We start from the raw sequence: 14,653 nt of genomic DNA, 5'->3' as shown, positions 1-14,653 counted from the left end.
TGTTTGTGGTGGACTGAATAGCCCACCTCAAAGATGTCCACATCCTAATCCCTGCGACCTGTGAATATGCGACTTTGTATGGCAAAAAGGATTTTGCAGACGTGATTAAATTAAGAACCTTGAGACAGAGAGGTTATCCTGGATTATCTGGGTGGGCCTTAAATGTAATCACAACAGACCTTATTAGAGGGAGGCAAGAGGCTCAACGGGGAGAAGACGTAATGATGTAATGACAGAAGCAGAGATTAGAGTGATGAGGCCAGGAGCCGAGAAATGCCAGCCTCTAGAAGCTAGAAGAGACAAGGAATGTATTCTCCCTCTGGAGCCTTCAGAGGAAATCAGTCCTTCTGATGCTTGATTTCAGCCCCTTAAGACATTTTGGGCTTCTGACCTCCAGAACTATAAGAGAATAAATTTGTGCTGGTTTTTTTGTTTCTTTGTTTGTTTGGGTTTTTTTGAGGAAGATTAGACCTGAGCTAACTACTGCCAATCTTCCTGTTTTTGCTGAGAAAGACTGGCCCCGAGCTAATATCCATGCCCATCTTCCTCTACTTTATACATGGGATGCCTACCACAGCATGGCTTTTTGCCAGGTGGTGCCATATCCGCACCCAGGATCTGAACCGGGCCACCGAGAAGCAGAACATGCAATCTTAACTGCTGTTTTAAGCCACTAAATTGTGGTAATTTGTTAAAGCAGGAGTAGGGAACTAATACCATCCTTTCATTCATGAAAGACGCTAGAGCATTTCGGGAGAGAGAGATTTGAATGTGATCAGGAGTAGAGTATGAAATGTACTTGGAGGGAGGGAAAGAAGATGGCAGAGGACAGAAAAGGAACCAGGAAGGGGAGACTTGGTGCTCTACAGTGAACTGACGGGCTCCTTCAGGGGCCTGACCATCCTCTCGGACCTGCTTAATCCAGAGTTCCTCAGGGCATCACCATCTTCGCAAGTGGCGCTGGGCACCCCTAGACAATGGTTGACCTCTCCCAGCCAAGGACCTCTATAGGGCTCCCTGAGGCCATGCCAGGGCAAGAGGAACCCAGACTGGCTTCATTGTGGGCTTGCAGCTGTGCCACACTCTTGCTCTTGAGGGAAGCTCATACAGAAACTGTTGCTAGGATGCTGTATTGGTTTCTTAGGGCTGCCATAACAAATTGCCACAAATTTGGTAGCTTAATACAACAGAAATTTTTTCTCCCACAGTTCTGGAAACCAGTAGTCTAAAATCAAAGTATCAGCAGAGCCATGCTTTCCTCAAAGCTTCTAGGGGAGAATTCCTCTTTGCCTCTTTCAGCTTCTAGAGGCTCCTGGCATTCCTTGGCTTCCGGCAGCATAACTCCAATCTCTGCCTTTGTCTTCACATGGCCTCCTTCCCTGTGTCTTTGTGTTGAAATCTCCCACTCTTTTCTCTTATCCCACCCTAAATCCACGATGATTTCATCTCAAGATCCTTAATTACATCTGCAAAAAACCTATTTCCAAATAAGGTCACATTCTGAGCTTCCAGGTGGACGTAAATTTCAGGAGGCTACTAGTCAACCCACTACAGATGCTGAGCTCTGAACCTGTTAGGGCCCTCTGGAAGCAGGCCCAGGCTTGCCCTGGTTTTCCCTCCCTAGATGCCCATGCACTCTCCACCTCCTAAAGGCCCTTCTGTCAGTCACTTACCCCTGAGTATAAAACTAAGAGTGACAGCTTTGCATTTTTACTAACACTCCCTGTGTCCACGAGTGTGGGGGCTAGAGGGCCTGCTGTGTCTCCACTTGGGAAACTCCAGGATTCAGAGGCTGTACAGGGAGACATGTGTGGCCCTTCGCTGGATGCCTCTGGTAACCATGAGAAGGCCTGAACTGTCAGGGAAACCATTAGACTGTTCCCCAGATTCGCTTGCCTGGGAAAAGCTAGGAGAGAAAAGATGTGGAACTAGAACAGGGGCTCAGTGTCTCAGTTTCAACATCTGTAAAATAGTGACAATAGATGGTACACACCTCATAGGATTACCATAGGAATAGAATGAGATAAAGACAGTCCAGGCAAAGTACTTCGAGCAGAGTCTCAACGTGGCAATAAATGAACGATTATTAGCCATTTCATTAACATTGTGATAAACACTAATTTTACAAGTCCTAGATCTTTTCCTTAGGAATATTACAATCTTGTTATGGAAAGAAAGACTAACACACAACACACTGGAAACGGTACATTATCTGATCTCTCGATGATTAGCATCTAGAGATTCTTCTAGACTGTGGCCCAGACAGTAAGAATACTTGGGTTCCTGGGTGCATTATGACTCACCAAAGCCTTTCACTACATCCTCTCACTTGATTCCACAACAACCCTGGGAAGGAAAAAGGGCTTTATATTCCTGTTTACAGATAGGGCAATTTCTGATGAAAATAAGACACCTGAGAACTTGGGTCACTCCCGCTATAAAGTGGCCAAGATGAAATTTGAGCCTAAGTTTTGTTTTATTTTTCTTTTGTATTAGATTCAATGTTTCAGGCGAAAGTGATACACACCGTAGATACAAATAATATTAATATATGTACTGTAGGGGGAGAAAAATAATTTTTCCCTCTTCCTTCTGAGGTCTTAGCTGAGTCCCAGTAATAAAAGACCAGAGAAAAACAAACAGAAGTTTAGTAACATGTGTACATCATGTATACACGGGAGATACCCAGTGAAAAATGAATAACTCCCTGAGGCGGCTTAGAATTCAGATTTAAATAGCATCTTAACAGAAAGGGGAGGGAGCATGTAGGCCTCTTAGGAAAGAGTAAATGATTTTTAGGAAAGATGACTGGGCCCTTAGAATAGATGGGAGGTATGACAGTTTGTGACAAAGTCTGTCTGAGTGTGGTGTGGACTTCAAGTCTCCTCTCCTGTGACAAGAGTCAGTATTCCTTGGTTGATGAAACTCCCGGGGAGGAGATTGATGTCAACTGAGTTTCTTTAGTAGGATCGGCCTTAGGCAGAAAAGAGGAGTTCAGAGAAAGCCTGTAACTGCATTTGCTCTTTTTTAAGTGCCTACAGCGCAAAATACTCAATATGCCAAAGTGGCATATTTTGGGGTGGCGAGTTCTGCAACCCTTCCATACAGTACCTCTGCTGAACTCCACCCGCAGTAAGAAATGCATTTTACATTGCCTCCCAGTCACATTCAGACAAGAATATAAATTGCAACAAGTTTCACAAAACGATATTTATTATTTGCAATATACTCTGATGTTTTCTCTTCTGCTTCTTTAAGAATGGAGAAATAAAAATTGATCTCTATCAAGTAAATCAGTTACATAACCCACTAATGGGTTACAACCTATAGTTAAAAAACACTGGGTAGAGGAAACTGCAAAGGATACAGTAAAAATCATCTTACTCATTTTAAAAGTCTTAATGTTTCTGTGACCATGCCTTCTGAATCTTTCTGTGCTTGCACACAATCTGATGCCTGTCTGCGGGGAGATGATACCCACATCAGTAGCCAGAGTGGCAGGCATGTTGTGATAGACGACAAATAGAAATGCAGGTTGAGCTCTGTGGGGCCTGAGAGGGCAAGGTGAATTCCAGCTGAGCAAATCAGGGAACTCTGCCTGTAGGAGACGATATTTGAGCTGGATTCTAAAGAATATTTAGGATTTGACACATTTAGATTGCTAGGGGAAGGTGGTACAAATCAGGCAGAAGGGACAGTAAAAACAAAGACAGAGTTATTGGACCACTTGTAGCACGGGCAAAGGGCAGTAATGAGAAGTGAGCTTTTGGGCCCAGCCTGGTGACATAGCAGCTAAATTCTCGTGCTCCATTTGGTGGCCCGGGGTTCGCGGGCCCAGATCCCAGGCTTTGCACCACTTATCAAGCCATGCTGTGGCAGGCGTCCACATGTAAAGTAGAGGAAGATGGGCACGGATGTTAGCTCAAGGCCAGTCTTCCTCAGCAAAAAGAGGAGAATTGGTGGCAGATGTTAGCTCAGCGCTAATCTTCCTCAAAAAAAAAAAAAAAAAAGAAGAAGAAGAAGTGAGCTTTTAGTACTGGGGACTAGTTTCAGGAGCCTCAAATGCCAAACTAGGGAGGGGCTAAGTTTTACTCCTTAAACAATGTTGGGGCAAAGGATACAAACAGGCAATATACAGGAGAGCAAACACAAAAGCTATCAAAGTCATGTAGAGATGCTTGAACTCATTAGTAATCAAAGAAATGAAAATGAAAACAATGATGAGATATCACTTTACACCAGATAGTCTGGCAAAACTTAGTTGGATGACCCGAGGCTTGGCCTGGATGTGGGCTCAGAGGAGTCCTGATGCCTTGGTGTTGGAAGACCAAGGCAACCATTCTAGAGAGGAGCCTGATACTCCTTGGTTCAATTAAGAATAAACAGACCCTTGGGGCTGGCCCTGTGGCTGAGTGGTTGGGTTCGCGCGCTCCGCTTGGGTGGCCTAGGGGTTCACCACTTTGGATCCTGGGCGCGAACATGGAACCGCTAGTCAGGCCATGCTGAGGCAGCATCCCACGTGCCACAACTAGAAGGACCCACAACTAAAAATACACAACTATGTACCGGGGGGCTTTGGGGAGAAAAAGGAAAAATAAAATCTTAAAAAAATAATAAACAAGACCCTAGTAACCAAAGTTCTATCCCTGGATTTTTATCCAAAAGATATTCTTATATAGATCCATAAAGGACATGTGCAATGTTCATTGCATCATTTTTTGTGATGATGAGGAATTGGAGGAGACCTGGGTGTCCTTCATTGAGAGAGTGGGGACATAAAATGTGGTGTTTGCCCATCGTGAAGTTTAACACAGGACGTCAATCAACAGATTCAATGTTCACATCACAACAGGGATAGCAGAGAGAGATGTAAGTTTTGTGGGAGTCAAGAGGGAAAGGCCAATTTTTAAAATACAGGTTAAAGAGGGGAAACAGGAAAAAATAGAATAAGGTAGAAAACAATACCACTTACGTGCATTCTGAGAAAGTAGAAATTAGTTATGACTGAGAAAGCAAAAATCTGTTCTGGCGTTCATCAGGCTGAGATAACCTAGCAGAGAATGAGCAGGAAACTGACCTCCCAGTACACGCTGCAGCTACAGAGCCATGACCCCCTTCTTCGAGTGACCACTGCTTTCTGATTCATTGAGAAACCTTGTTCTCTAAAAATCATAGACTATCAAAGCCTTTGCTGTTTGAAAGCATAGCAAGAATAAAACATCTTCCTCCTGCCTAGAGGACCTAGATCGCTTTGACACAGAGAAGCAGCCTCAATCTTCAACCTAGGTACAAAACTTCAAAAAAGAGCTTTCTACACACAACATTTCACCTTTATCTTGTAGTTTCCAAGGAAACTTGGATGCACCTCAAACCTAGTTCTGATGTCTATCCTTTCACACAACCCTCCTTTGCTTTGAGTACATCAAAACTCTGTACTCCACCTTCCCTACAACCTATGATAACTCTAGTTTTCCTTTGTTTGGTGAGACACCTCAGTTTCTTTGGTGTGTGTTCTCCCTCCTTGAAGACAAGTCAATAAACCTGGCTTGTGAGACTAAGTGCTGGTCTAGGCTGATTGAGATAAGATGATTTTTTTTCTGAGTTGATATAACTTATCTCAGTGTTCTTACATTGTTGGTTATTTCTAATGTTGTTAACTGCTATAAATGCTGCATCAACATCTTGCTTCTTTGGCACTAGTAGTGTGGTATAGTGACTAAAAGGAAACTCTGGATTTTAATCCTTGGCCACTTACTGACTGTGTGTCTGTGGGCACGCTATTTAAGCTCTCTGTGATTCCATCTCCACATCAGTAAAATGAAAATAATGATACTACCTACCTGATAGGGTTATTGTGAGGATAAAATGAGTTAATACGTGTAAAGTGTTTAAAACATCATTTGACACCAAGGAAGGGTATATAAGCAATAGAAAAAGTATATGCCATTCTAGTTTACCTTTGCAGCTGGTTAGTTAGTGGGAAAGCATGTACTGCAGTTTTTTAAATTTTTTATTTTTAAATTATAATAGACTCACAGTAAGTTGCAAAAATAGTACAAAGAGGGGCTGGCCCTGTGGCTGAGTGGTTAAGTTTGCGCGCTCCGCTGCAGGCAGCCCAGTGTTTTGTTGGTTCGAGTCCTGGGCGCGGACATGGCACTGCTCATCGAGCCACGCTGAGGCAGCGTCCCACATGCCACAACTAGAAGGACCCACAACGAAGAATATACAACTGTGTACCGGGGGGCTTTGGGGAGAAAAAGGAAAAAAATAAAATCTTAAAAAAAAAAAATAGTACAAAGAATCCCATGGACCTTTCCCCTAATGGCGACATGTTATATAGCTGCAGCACAATATCAAAACCAGGAAGTTGACACCGGTACATTACTGTTAACTAGTCTGCAGACCTTAATTACTTTTCACAGTTTTTTTAACCGGCATTCATGTTTGTGTGTTCGTGTAATTTTATGCAATTTTATTCCACGTATAAATTCATGTAACCACCACCACAATCAAGATACAGACCCATTCAGTCACCTCAGGAGAACTCCCAGTGTATTCCCAACCAGCTCCCACCTCAGACTCATCCCCTGGAAACTACTAATCTGTTCATCTCTGTAGTTTTGTTATTTCGAGAATGCCATATAAATGGAATATATAGTGTGTAAGGATAATTATTTTTAATGTTTAGAAAGCACTACACTTTTTGCAAGAACACATAAAAGCAAAATTAGAATGACTGAAAAGGAGTGCACAACCAGAGGGACCTACAACTAGAATATACAGCCATGTACTGGGGGGCTTTGAGGAGAAGAAGAAGGAAAAAAAAACAAAAACAAAAAGAAGATTGGCAACAGCTGTTAGCTCAGGTGCCAATCTTTAAAAAAAAAAAAAAGAAAGAAAAGAAAAGGAGTAAAGGATGAACATAAAAAGGAATAATAAATAAGAAAAAGGAAAATGGTTCTATTAAATGTATACTAGTGGAGTCCCAGTCCCAAAGTGGTAGGTCAGCCCGTAATTCCCAGGATATTTGGAGTTTGTTGTTGTTGTTGCTGCTGTTTATCTTAGTGAAGATTTTTTAAATTGTTTTTCAGAATTAACTAAAATGAACTGAGAGTCTACTAGGTACCAGGCACCAGGATAGGCATTTGAAAGACATTATTTTCACCAAAAATATTCTCAAAATACTGGGGTGCCTTTTTTTATGGCCAATAATTCCACCGTCCAAACAGCCTCTGCTGACAATGTTTTTAAGTGCACATTGATGGAAAATTCAAATGATATTGACAGATACAAAGGAAAAAGTAAAAGCCTCCTTCGGGCCCAGCCAAGTCTTCTCTTATGAGTAACCACTATTATTAGTTTTATTATGTGAAATTCCAGAAAGATGTTTTATTTATATACCAGTGCACACACACTAATATACACATATCCTTTTTTATTTACACCAAAGGAATCCTACCACTTTCTTGTCACCTACTAACAGATGTTTAGTAGTTTCCAGGTGTTTACTATTAAAAATAATACTGCTTTCTCTAGCACTGTTTACAATAGCCAAGACGTGGAAGCAGCCTAAGTGTCCAGCAACAGACAAATGGATAAAGAAGATGTGGTACATATATACAACGGAATACTACTCAGCTGCAAAACAGAACAAAATCATTCCATTTGCAATAACATGGATGGACCTTGAGAGAATTATGTTAAGTGAAATAAGCCAGCGAGAGAAAGATAATCTGTGTATGACTCCACTCATATGAGGAATTTAAAATTATGGACTAAGAACAGTTTAGTGGATACCAGGGGGAAAGGTGGGGTGGGGGGTGGTCACAAAGGGTGAAGTGGTGCACCTACAACATGACTGACAAACATTAATGTACAACTGAAATTTCACAAGATTGTAACCTATCAATAACTCAACAAAAAATAATAATAATAATAATACTGCTTTCTCTTATTGAAGAACTCCAGCTGGTAAATTGAGGAGTGCTAGAATATCATTTTGCAGCCCCTAATGAATTAAAGGATCTAAGCATTAAGCTTCAACAGCTGCTATCACAAAAAGAGAAGCAACAAGACATTACGTGTCTCCTGATAGAAAAAAAAAGATAGCACTACCTATGAAGTAGTCTTGCCAGGGAGTGAAAAAGTGGACCTCAATCTAATCAAGCTTCTGGGCCAACTACTAATTTACAGGAAATACAGAGGATCGTGATAAACTGCATCACAGGGAAGCAATCGGAAAAATCCTCACTGGGAACTGCTACAGGAAAAACAACCCAGTTTCTTCAACAAAGAAATTACAAGAAAAAAAGAGATAGGTGGAAAACATATTGGAGTAAAAAGACATGTCAACCAACCACTATGGGTAGACCTTATTTGGATTCAGATTCAAATAAAGCATTTTTAAAAGATATGAGATGTAGATTAAAATTGAAAATTTGAACATTAATTGAATATTTGATTAATTAAGGAACTATTGTTAATCATTTCAAAAGTGATTTGGTATTGTGGTCCTTATCTTTTAGAGATACACGAGGAAATATTTATGGGTGAAATATTATGGTGTCTGGGATCTGCTTCAAAATGATATGAGACGGACAGCCTTGACTTAATAATTGGTTTGAGCCAATAATTGACTTTGGGTTGATAATTGTTGAAGTTGAATAACAGGTACATTGGCATCTGTTTTGATTTCTCAATTATCAAGAATTATAAATATATATATTTTTTAAAAGCTGCTATTTGCCATCCCAGCACAAATATCTTAGAGTGTTTTCTTTAGGGGTTTTTGTTCTGTATTAGTATATGAAAAGGGAATTTTAGCAGTTATTGTTAAATTACCCACTAAAAAAGTTTGCAACAAATTCTTCTCCTACTAATGGTGTATAAGAGTACCCTATTTCTCTAACCCTAACCAGCACTGGGTATGAGCAAACCTTTACATTTGGCCAATTACAAATCTCACAGTCCCCCTCAGAATCTCATGGTCCCCTCACCGGACGAAGGTGGCTGACGTCAACCCGGACGGCCCGATGCAGCCATTTCCGCTTTAAGGGAGCCCTGGTGCAGTGAATGAACACTTATTTGAGGGTTAGAGTGCCATCTGCCCCAGAGAGTTCTTAAATGGACACAGACCACGTGGCCTCTGAGACTTTGACTTTTCTGTTTTCAGTGCCATTCAGCTCCTTTCTCTATCCATTGTCACTTTAGCCTAAAAGTTAATCAGGTTCTTCAAAGTCTGTTTCCATATGTCTGCCAAATCCTGCAAGGTCTGGCTCTGCTTACCTGTGGAACCTCATGCTGCTGCACTCTCCTCCTTTCCCTCTAAACACAACCCATACTAGACTTCTTGCAGTTCCTCTTAGCTCCCTGAGCTTGCTGCCTTTCACTCTCCTGTAGGCCTTTGCACATGCCACCCACGGCCGGGAACATTCTTCCTTCCCAGCCTATTCAGGTCTCATCCTAAGAGTCCCTTCCTCAGGGAGGCCTTCCTTACCACACCAATGTTAGGCTAGGCCCCCCTCCATTGCACTCTATCTGTACTTCTCCCATCTTAACACTTGTCACACTTTATTATAGTCACTGGTTTAATGTCTGCCTTCCCTTTTAGCCTAAAAGTCCAGGAAGACAGAAGACGCTGTTCTGTTTAACCTTATATCCTCACTGCCCAGCAGATTGCCTGGAATCTAACAAATACTCAATAAATTATTGGATGAAAGAATGAATGAATGATATCATACCTAACAATGCTTAGGAGTCAGAGAAGAGAAATGGTTCCAGAGAGGCTTTCTTATAGAACTTAATAATATTGATAGATACTTAATAAATACTTATAAAATTAGTACATACAGATTTTCAATCACCCACATTAAATGGATGATTAAACCTAGCCTCCCTAGTCACAGAGACAGTCTCTCATTTAAGGATCAGTTTCTGAAACCTAAACAGAGATGCCCCTCAGGCTTACTCCCTGTGCCAGAACTACTTGCTTAGACATATTACGAGCTCTGTTAGCCTCTTTCTTAAAGGAACCAGGCTCCCCAGACCACACTGTGAAAGCAAATACGGTATAAGAATTGCTGATAAAGTTTTACATTTTTAACTTCTGTTTTTTTCTTTTGAAGTTCAAACCAAGGCAGCGAGGCAGACCACTGGGGGTTTGTGAGCAGGTGCGTGATGAGGTCAGATCTGTGCAGTAGAAGATTATTCTGACAGCGGGACACAGACTGGATTAGAGGGGTTGTGAGCCTAGGACAGCAGAGGTGAAACCCTAACACTTTCTCCCACTTGAATAGAATCAGTATTTGTGTAGATGTCTCATCCTGCATCTGAGTTCCTTCCCAATGATGGCAGAAAATTTACCATGTTCATCTGTGGAACCACCATGACAGAAAGCTGGGGTGCATTAGAAAGCGGAGGAAGAACTAGAAAGCCCAACAATCCCTGAACAATTGAATGGATTAACAATTGTAGTTGCCCTCCATGCAATGCAATACTACTCAGCAATAAAAGAAAGGAATTATCGTTACATGCAACATTATGAATGAATCTCGAAATAATTATGCTGAGTGAAAGAAGCCCGACACAAATGATACACACTGTATTATTCCATTTACAAAAATTCTAGGAAATGTAAACTGTCTATAATGACATAAAGCAAACCATTGGTTGCCTGAGGGTAGGGTTTGGGGCAAAGGAGGACATTGGTGAAGGGAGCAGAAGGGAAGAATTATGAAGGGGCACTAGGAATCTCTGGGGGTGGGGAAGTGTGATGGATATATTCATTATTTTGCTTATAGTGATATTTTCATAAGTATATATGTATGTCAACTTAGCAAATTATACTTCAAACAGATACGGTTTATTGCATGCCAATTATACCTCAGTAAAGTTGTTTCTTTAAAAAGTAGAGGTGGGTATGGTAGAGAAATAAGTTAGGAAGTGTCATTTGACCTGGAAGATGTGGCCTCCGCTTGAGAGAAAGCTCTGACCAAGCCAGAAGGAAGGGGCAGTCCAGTCCAGACCTGAGAAAGAGCAAACAGGTTTGGGAAGATGAATAGACCATTTCAACCAGAGCAGAAAACCTGACAGGGGAGCAGTAGGAGATGGAGCTGTAAAAGAAGGAAGAGGCAGATTATGAAGGGTGCTGAATATCAAGCTTTTTAAAGTGTGCGTTGGATTGCAGTTCCACCACTTACTTCCTAAACGATCCTGGACAAGTTATTTAACTTCTCTGAGATTCAGTTTCCTTTATCTATAAAATAAGGGCGATAATAATGAAACCTATCTTAAATGGTGACTGTGAAGATTAAATGAGGCAATACATGTAACCCACCTAGCAGATCACCAGGTAAATAGTTAAGTGCTCAGTTTGTAGAAGCGATTATTATTATAACAATTATTGTTATTAACCCCAACATAAGTAAATGTATACAGAGGTTTGAGCAGGGAAAGAAATGATCAGAGAGAATCTTCAGGAGGATTAATTTGTCACTAATTACTTCCCCTCCAGAGTTAAAATACCAAACTCCATCACTTCTACCCCCTCCTCATTCTATAACTTACAACTAAGGTTCTCTGATGTTAGTGACGGGATTGCAGCTGGTGAGCCCCACCATGCGGCCACAAACTAAAGTGAGATGTGCCATGGCTTTTGGGATGGAGAACGAGACCCCCCCACACACACACCCCTACCCCCACTCCCAACCTCAAGACTTTGAGCCACGGCCACACTGTAGATTTATATCCAGGGTGCATCCTGAAGACAATAAAGCAAGTGATATTTCTTTTAATTTTAATTATAAAGCATAGCTATTTCCCCCCAAAATCCAGGGAGGAGTTCAGGTTTTCAGAGGGTGATCTTTCTCAAGTCCCTTAAGCACTGAACTAAGAGTTTATTCTCTGGAGAGTTTCTGAGGAGAAACCTCTCTGTGCCCCAGTTTCCTCATCTGCAAAATGAGAGATAATAATGGTAACTACTTTGTGAGGTTCTTGTGAGGATTAAATGAGCCAATGTGTGTAAAGGGCCTAGAACATTGTCTGACACACAGTGAGTGCCCTGTAGGTGTTAGCTAAGCTTTCTTAAGGACTTTACTTCTATCTTGTTTATAATGCTTCTTATTTGTGGCCATGTACTTTTCAATTACTAAGCATAAACAGTGTCCTGCTAACAGGCTATTTCAGCCCCAGTGCACCTCTGGGGTAGAAGTAAGTTTTGCTGATGGCTTATAAATATATGCATTCTCCGAGTCAGAGACACCCAGCTTTCCACAGACCCAGTAGTGGTTGTATCTGGTAATTTGATTTAATTAGAAAATATATAGCAGATAAAAGAATCCAGCCAACTTTTTAAATTAATTGGTAACTTTATCAATAACAATAGCATCTACACACATTTGAAAACATACATGTAGGAAACACAAGATTTAATCAGTCTATGATGTCTGGAGTCCATTTGGATTCATGAAAACCTTGCAATCAACTCCAGGACCAAAAGCAGCGTTTAATAACTGATCAGACCATCAATGTATTTATCAGCAAAATCATGGCTTGGACAGAAAGATTCAACATTCTGCAATGACACAAAGTAAAACTAAAATGTAATTGTCCTCATACCTGAGGATACAAAGGTGGACAGTGTTAGCTGCGTGGCCAGTGGACTGTGCTTCTCTCAACCTTGTTTGTAGAGGGATATTAACTTTGCCTATCTTACAGGGTCTATCTTACAGGGTGTCCCGAAAAGCAAATGAGATGGTGAGTGTAAATTAAAAGGTGATCTCAGTAGGGAACAGAGGATGAAGATGGCAGAATGGGGGGAGGTGGGGAGTGTCAGAAAAAGAGAAGGGAAAAGGATCTTACCAGAGACCAAAGCTCTGAATTTAATGAAAATCCAAAAGAGGTTACACTAAACTGAGAAGCATAAAGGGAGGAGCAAACATTGCCACCTCCTCTTAGGCGCAACAAGAATTTTAACATAGGCTTTCTCCCAGCTGTTGCCTTGAGGTGACCACGGCAGACTTGGGAAAGAAGCTCCAAAAATATTTCCATTTTCATCATCTTCACATATGTTTAACGGAAATGACCCGCACTCATCCACCCAAGGAAGTGATTAAGGAAGGGGTGGGATAGGAAAATTAATTCAACAGTATTAATTCACGATGTAAGTGTCCACTACACGTCAGGCAGATTGGCGCTGACAATATAGCGGAAAACCAGACCAGCAAAGTCTCTGTCAAGGGCTTGAGGAGAAAGACCATAAACAAGAAAATAAACGAGCCAAACAATTTCTGACAGCTACCAGGAGGAAGATAAAACAGTGAGAGAGACCAAGGACAGGCAGAAACGAGAAGCGCGAATTCCTGAGTGGATGAGCTGGGAAGGCCTCTGAGAGGTGACTTTTAGCCCAGACCTAAGTGACCAGTGCCTTGCAGTGACCCAAGGCTGGAGCGTTCCAAGGAGAGCATTCAAGGGCAAAAATGACTCACAAACAGAGAAATAGGGATCTCAAAGTCTTAAAGTAAGCAGCGAAAACCAGAATCTACGAATTCTGGAGCGGCGCGTGGTTTTGAATATTCACGTCGTCCAATCACGGAAAGGCTGAGACCCGGCCGCGCTGGCTCCGCCTGAGGTGCCCAGAAGAGCGCTGGTATCCATGGGAGGCCACATCGCAAAGCAAAACTGGTGACCCAAGACCCAAGAGGCTGCCAGACTCTTGAGAATCCTCCAGGGCTGTGATGCAGTGCTCGCGGGACCCGAGCTTAGTTGTGTCTTCGGGTCCTTTCTTAAATGTGGATGCCGAAAATCACTCACTTCTTTTTAAAACACCGATGAGACGTAGCCGGCAGAACCCCCAGGACACTGTAGTCTGGGGTCGGAGGGTGGGGTGGAGCGGATCTTAGTTTAGAGCTGATTCATAGGAAAACTAAACACAATAAGGAATTAAGACGCACCCTAGACTCAGAAGCAAAGGCAGTCCCGCGCAAGGAACCTGAAGTCAGAGGACCGAAACAGCTAAGTGTACCATCTTCTGTGACCTTTAACCAACTAGAATAACTTACTTTGTGAGAAAAAACAAAGAAAGTAAGTGAACAAAGCTCTTTTCTGGTGATTAGGTGGGTGGCTCTGAAAAGAGCCTTTGGAGTCAAGCGGGCGGGGAGCCGCGCGAGCGCCGCGTCCCGGCAGGGACTCACTTGGAGCTGGTGTACTTGGTGACGGCCTTGGTGCCCTCGGACACGGCGTGCTTGGCCAGCTCGCGGGCAGCAGCAGGCGCACGGCCGTCTGGATCTCCCGGGACGTGATGGTCGAGCGCTTGTTGTAATGCGCCAGGCGGGACGCCTCGCCGGCGATGCGCTCGAAGATGTCGTTGACGAAGGAGTTCATGATGCCCATGGCCTTGGACGAGATGCCGGTGTCCGGGTGCACCTGCTTCAGCACCTTGTACACGTAGATGGAATAGCTCTCCTTGCGGCTGCGCTTGCGCTTCTTGCCGTCTTTCTTCTGGGCTTTGGTGACCGCTTTCTTCGAGCCCTTTTTGGGCGCGGGCGCGGACTTGGCCGGCTCAGGCATTGTAGTATACAACACGGGTTAGCAAAGGAAAGAAATGTGAGAATGGGCGGGCCTGATCCTTTTATAACTACCGTATGCAAATTAGGGC

General features: G+C 42.4%; 2 protein-coding genes across 2 annotated transcripts in view; one reads left to right on the top strand and one right to left on the bottom strand.

Moving 5' to 3' along the window:
• Positions 1-8,411, top strand: part of H3C15 (H3 clustered histone 15) — a 32,332-nt gene extending 23,921 nt beyond the window's left edge. The window contains exon 5 of the mRNA XM_023641284.2: positions 7,537-8,411. The gene's annotated coding sequence lies outside the window, so the exon portion shown is untranslated. The remainder of the gene's footprint in view (positions 1-7,536) is intronic.
• Positions 8,412-14,112: 5,701 nt separating this feature from the next.
• Positions 14,113-14,565, bottom strand: H2BC21 (H2B clustered histone 21). Its single transcript, XM_070268373.1, is given in 2 exon segments — positions 14,113-14,253; positions 14,256-14,565. Coding segments are annotated over 2 exon segments (378 nt in total). The 3' UTR covers positions 14,113-14,185.
• Between the last annotated feature and the right edge of the window lie 88 nt (positions 14,566-14,653).

This window comes from Equus caballus, chromosome 5, assembly GCF_041296265.1.
Source record: "Equus caballus isolate H_3958 breed thoroughbred chromosome 5, TB-T2T, whole genome shotgun sequence".
In the NCBI taxonomy this organism is placed as follows: Eukaryota; Metazoa; Chordata; class Mammalia; order Perissodactyla; family Equidae; genus Equus; species Equus caballus.
Note: the sequence above shows the minus strand (reverse complement) of the source record. Positions and strands in the feature narration are given on the sequence as shown.